At 35.9% G+C, this 5,993-nt stretch overlaps 1 protein-coding gene across 1 annotated transcript in view; it reads left to right on the forward strand.

Annotated features, from left to right (window-relative positions):
• LRRIQ1 (leucine rich repeats and IQ motif containing 1) overlaps positions 1-4,152 on the forward strand; it is a 220,636-nt gene extending 216,484 nt beyond the window's left edge. Inside the window, exon 27 of the mRNA XM_019514814.1 lies at positions 3,342-4,152. Coding sequence (XP_019370359.1) covers positions 3,342-3,478 — 137 coding nt within the window. The 3' untranslated portion in view covers positions 3,479-4,152. The remainder of the gene's footprint in view (positions 1-3,341) is intronic.
• Positions 4,153-5,993: the final 1,841 nt, after the last annotated feature.

The following is a 5,993-nucleotide window of genomic DNA, read 5'->3' on the forward strand; positions in this document are numbered from 1 at the left end:
GGGATTGTGCCACCCCGGGAGGGCTGCAGGGCTGTGCCTGACTCCTCCCAGGGGGTGCAGGCCCCTGGATCTGCACGTGGAATGAGAGCAGGCTGCCATCCCTCCCCTAGAGCACTGGGATTGGAAGGGACCTCAGGGACACATCGCAGACACTGGCAGATATCAATATCAGAGCAGACTTTCCATCCCTCTTCCCTCTCCCTCTTCTTAGTTTCTGTTTCCCTGCAAGCCCGGCTCCAAAACTCCAAAATTTTCCAAAACATTTCAGATGGTTTGGTTTTGTTTTGTTTCTGAGATGTTTTAGAGCCTTCTGTTTCGGGCACCGATTTGGTGTTTCGGGCACCAGAAACGAAACAGCTGCCAAAGTTTCACGCAGCCCTATCTGATGCCACATTCAACCAGGTTTACCTGAAACTGTTTTCAGCCATTTTCAAACTGGTTTATGTGCACTGAACATCTGTTCTGTTACAGGTTTAAACCAGTTTCTGATCACTTAAACTGGTTTATATGTAATGTCTGTCTCTAGCCTAAAAGGTGAGGAGTAGATGCTGCTGGGAAATTACTGCAATCAGCTGTTACAATTTGACTATTATGGCCTTATGATCCTCTAGGACTAAAAATTAGCCAAATCCTGAATGAAACACAGTTAACATTGTAATGGTTTTGCAAAAGTTTTTATCACTAGAGAATCATACAGACATAACAGTTGTATCATAACACTTTATAACATTATCATTTGGTATTGATCCAGTTATTGCTTCTCTCTGTACCCTGAAATATTGCTTTGTTCAGATACCATTTACAAAGTGTAAAACATAATAAATGTATATTATTTAAAAAGAATTTGATATATTTCTATCAAAACTATTAAAAAGTCACAAATAAAAATACAAAATAGATCTGTGAACTCTTGACTCTGAAGTCTAGGGAATTATGCAAAAGAGCAAGCCATTTCGTGTCTGTCCAAATAAAAAGATATATCTCAGTAATCTGGTAAGATTTAATATCTTTACAGCAAATTTTAACAAACCTCTGGAAAAAAACCCTGAAGTACCACTTTGTAATACTGTTTCATAGCAATGGAAATGTATTGGTATCCTTTCCACTGAATAATGAGCATTCATAGATGGAAAAGAGAAACCCACCATACAGGAATTTCTGGAGTCCTTCCACTGGAAATCAAATTCAATAGTACAGAAGTTTATAAACAGGCAATTCTAATAGTCCAAGAAAAATCCAGAATATGCAGTTAGTGTGTGGTTCATTTCAAGTTTTGCTTTCCTGAATTCTGCCCCATCTGGGTTAATTTCTGTATTTGCCATAACGGTTGTTTCGGGGGGGGGGGGGTCAGCTTAAAAAGATTACAAATATGGAACAGGAAAAATTTCCTCTCCCCCCCAAAAAAATCAGGGTTAAAATAAAGGAAGAAATAATTAGCCCCTCACTTTACCTTTTTGTATTGGACTATGTGATAAATAAGTAGTGGAGAAATAATGACTCACCCATAAAGTAACCTCAGACTATTTTTTTCAGTCTAAACGTTCAACAGTTACCTCCTTGTCTTTACAGGGAAACAAACAAGCAAACAAACAAGGCATGTTCCATAGCCTTAATTCTTTGTGCTTTTATTTTTAGCACAAGAATTCTCCAACAGCAGAACCTGTCTAGATTGAGAAAAAAGCAAACCACATAATATTAAATTCCAGTTAAGCTTAATTGGAAAATTCACAAAATAAATTATTGAATTTGCCAGTTTGTCAGTGTTAGCCTGGAGTCTCTTCTACAAATACTTTTTGGCTGCAATTGTAAGGGTTCCCTGAATGTTCACAGTATATTTATTTTAATAATGAAACAACTCCGTGTTCCCTTACAAAGAGGATCTCTATGCCAGAGACATATTTTTCAAATTTCTTACCTTTGTGAGTGTTGGTAAAGATGACCTCAAGTCAACAATATTTGGGAGTCCTGATGTAGGATGAACTAGCAGGTTCCACTGACAACTTAGCACCATGTTAATTAGCCATAAGATTAGATACAAATTAGGAGAAAAGATTGAATAAGCTAAACTTGTGTAAATCACAAGTAAAAGTCAAGGATTGCATCTAAAATAAGGCTAAAATCAAGAAGAATTAATTATTTAGGGTAGTATGAGAAGATATAATTAGATGGGATGGGCTGCAATTAGAAAGGGGAATTATACGCTGAATAAGATTCCAAAGGAAGTAGCTAAGGTCTGATTTCTTGACACGTAAAACCAAATTCAGCTAAAAATATAAAACAGTAAATAGATAAAAATATAAAAATAGCTAAAATATAAAACTATCAGCTGAAATGATGCAGGTCTTGTTTTCTTATTTCCAATTATTTCAAACTGTTATTTTTGGTGCCTCTTTAAAAGTTGCATTAAGATATGTACAGCCCCAAAAGCATAAATTAGAAAAGTCTCTAGCAAAAAGACACTTGTAAAATTCTATTGTACCTACATAAACTGAGGTGTCGTGGTAATAAGTATATTAAATTGCTGTACTGTGTACACTCATTTTCTCTCTTAATATGTTTGTTGTGTAAAAGAAGATTACACAATTTTAGATATCTAGAATAGCAAAATAAATTCTTATCAGTAAACTGGTAATTTAAATGATTATACTTTTGTAATGCTCTGTAGCTTACTTTCTCAGCTGTATGTTCTGTATGCTCTGTAGATTACTAATCTTCTTTTAAGCTGCGTATTTGTAAAAAACAGTGATTCAATTATTCAGGTACATGTATAAATATTACAGAAAGCTATTTTGTAAGTCTCAAAATTTGGGTTTATTTCATAGCTACAGCATTATATTTGCCCTTTAGGCCAATTCCACTTTCATCTGAATGAATGGCAAATCTTCCTTTGAAGTCTTTGCTTTGTTGTAACAAGTCTGGCCCATTTAGTATATGTCGATGCATCAAAACAGTAAAGTTAAAGGGATAAATCTCCAAAGTAATTCTTCACATAGTCAAAAGACATCCGAATTCTGATTATGACGCCGGTGTCTTTGTGTTTTGTTTGTTTGTGTTCATTTGCATTTAAAATTATTTCAGTATAGACACAGTTTATTTTAGAAAGCAGTATACCTTCAAAATTACTGCCATTAGCTTTCTTATCCTTGTAGTTACTTTTAACAAAACCACAAATACAGAATGCAAAAATGTATATTAATACGTATATAACTATATAACTATATAACTATATGATATCAAATTAGACATGTTTATAAAATTGTATTTTTATTCTATTGTATTAAAAGTAACCTAATTTGACTAAAGTGAACCTATAGCTTAATGTCATTTTTTTGATTATATAGAAAAGAACATCTCTACCTCAGACAAACCACATTGGAGTCCATTTCATAAGGAGCGGATATCATTTTGGGACCATCCAGTCCAGCTCAGCGGAGGCTGGGGAAGTGGCAAGAAAAAGACAAAAACCTTAAAACATTAGTTGTAATTTCAACATGCAAAACATCTGGAGAGCTGTTTCTTTTTAAGAGCTCCGTAAATATCAATTAGTTTAGGACCCTAGTTATATGTTACCAATATACTCAGTTTGAAAGAACTGCATTTGATTTATTTTACCATACATGCTTTGCAGTTTTGTTTTTGATAAAAATATTTTATACGTGACAGTAAGACTATCATAATTTGCATTTCCATGTGGAATACAGAGTCTATTATTCTTTAGGACTTGCTATAGTGTGATTTATGGAACAAATTTAGCTTTGCTTAGTTCAGGAGTAGAAATGTAATAATGGCTAATGTTTACATGATATATGTCAACACCTGGAATTCTAAATTCTAATGATCTCATAAATACAATGATAGTTTATTCTGTTTTTATGCTCATTAACTGTGTTATGGCCTCAAGTAGCTAAGAATGCCCCATTACACTGACACAAGTCAACATGAATTGCATTATTGAAGAAGCACACGTTAGAAACATTACTTGTAGTCAGGTGCCAATATCTGTTTCTAGAAATACAAGAAGTGCATGCAAATTCTATTGCTAAATTATGGTAACACAGTTCTATTGTGATGTTATGGCAAGCTGCTTATGTTTTATACTTTCAAGGATTTCTAACATATTTTCTAGTGGAATAAAGCACAAAATTGAATTTACCACCCTGCAGTTTTGTCCCGGGGTAGTATAGCATTACTTTGCTAAGTCAATGATAAGCAGTCTCTAGCTCTCCAAGTAGTTACTCTTATTTAGCTTAGTGGATTTGTGTAAAAGGTTTATGATACAGCTCCAGTAAAGAAAATATGTGAAGTAAGATGTTTAACTTTCTCAGTGTTTAAGTCAGTAAACAACTTTCATTGCTCTTAATGAACACTGTGCTTTCCTGTATGTAGGAAGGGGAAAGGCTGGTATTTTTCCTACATTTTTAAAATGTTTTCTATTTAGAGGGTTGAAATTACTAATTGGATCTGGAGAAGTAAGCCTTTCGTGTTTCCTTATCTGCTTGCTCTTGTCTAATCCTATTTATGTTGTGACTGCTTTTGAATTACACTGTAAGTTTCACAAGAAACTGTTTTGTGAAGTGTCCATAATGCTGACTTCTTTGTAATATCCACAATATATAAAATGTACTGAAAGTGGCACTTTTCCTTTCCTTGTGAACAATGCAGGCAAAAGTTGTGTTCATGTTGATGTTTAAGGACTTCTGTCATTCACACTGGATATAAAGTCTACCACTTCCTATTGAAATCCCTCATTACTTAAAATGAGCAAAAATGTTCCTTCCTAATTAAAATCTATATGCTAATTTTTGTAACTTAATTTTTTTAAAGATGTTATTACGGACCCTATTGGACATGGCTTCCAGACATAATGGCGTATTCCAATAATTTACTCAGGATAATTGCCAATTTAAATAATTGGGACTGCCTGTGAAGCAAGCTGCTACTCATCATAATCAAGGGTACAGAATGCCCTTAGAGGGCTGTGTTAAAACACACAGTTATTATATGGATGTACAAACTGATATTTATATGAGTAAATGCCCATTTTACATATTAAATGTTAGTCTAAGTACTCAAATAGATGTTCAAATTTGAAAACTAGCATTCCTATGATTTCTCTGTATCAGTGGTACCCAACCTTTTTGCTCAGTGGGCTGTATTGGCAGCGCCTAGTCTGTTTACGTGCTGTATCCAGCCACAGCTCCAGATCCACCACCCAGGTGGGCCACCCCACATGTGCCATCTGGCTACGTGGGAGGTAGGCAAGCCGCAATGCATCCCCACAGCAGATAGGAGTTTCCTTGCAGGGTTAAGGAGTCCAGTGGCAAGGGAAGGGGGATGGCCAGGCCCAAACCCAGCCCCACAGAGAGGGAAGGGGGTGTGGCCCAACCTGGGGACATAGCTTGGCTCTGACTTGTCATGCAGGGAATGGGGTTTGGGGATTTGGCAGGGGGACGGTGGCTGTATTAATGGCCATTGCTCCCCCACTACCAAAGTTCCAGACTTGTGGGGAGCCCCACATTCCAGATGTGATGGCTTTGGCCCAGATGTTGAGCGGGCCAGAGGTTAAGCACCCCTGCCCTATATTATCAATAATGGCACATCTGCAGGGAGGAAAAAGGCCTTCCTTCATAGTCCAAATAACACATTTGCAATATATGAAGCTGGCTCACTTAAGCAGATATCTGTCACTTAGTAGATTTGTTTTACATATGCAAACTAGAGATCCAGAAGAAAACACTAATTTAGAATTTTACACTCCCTGCAATTAATTTATCCAGTAAGGTAGTAGGTCAGTGATTCTCAGCCTTGTTAGACTCAATGCATCTGTTGTTAGATTCAAGGCATACCTCCGAAAATGTTAGCCCTTACCTTTTTGCTCATGTTTTGACTACAGAAAAAAAAAATACAGCAATTTTTCTGTTGCAAGAACACAACAGGTGAGAATATTTTCATAGTTGATTATTATTTGAAATCTTCGAGTTTATCTTGGTTAA

Source organism: Gavialis gangeticus, unplaced genomic scaffold, assembly GCF_001723915.1.
Source record: "Gavialis gangeticus isolate Ggan-Ray unplaced genomic scaffold, GavGan_comp1, whole genome shotgun sequence".
Classification (NCBI taxonomy): domain Eukaryota; kingdom Metazoa; phylum Chordata; order Crocodylia; family Gavialidae; genus Gavialis; species Gavialis gangeticus.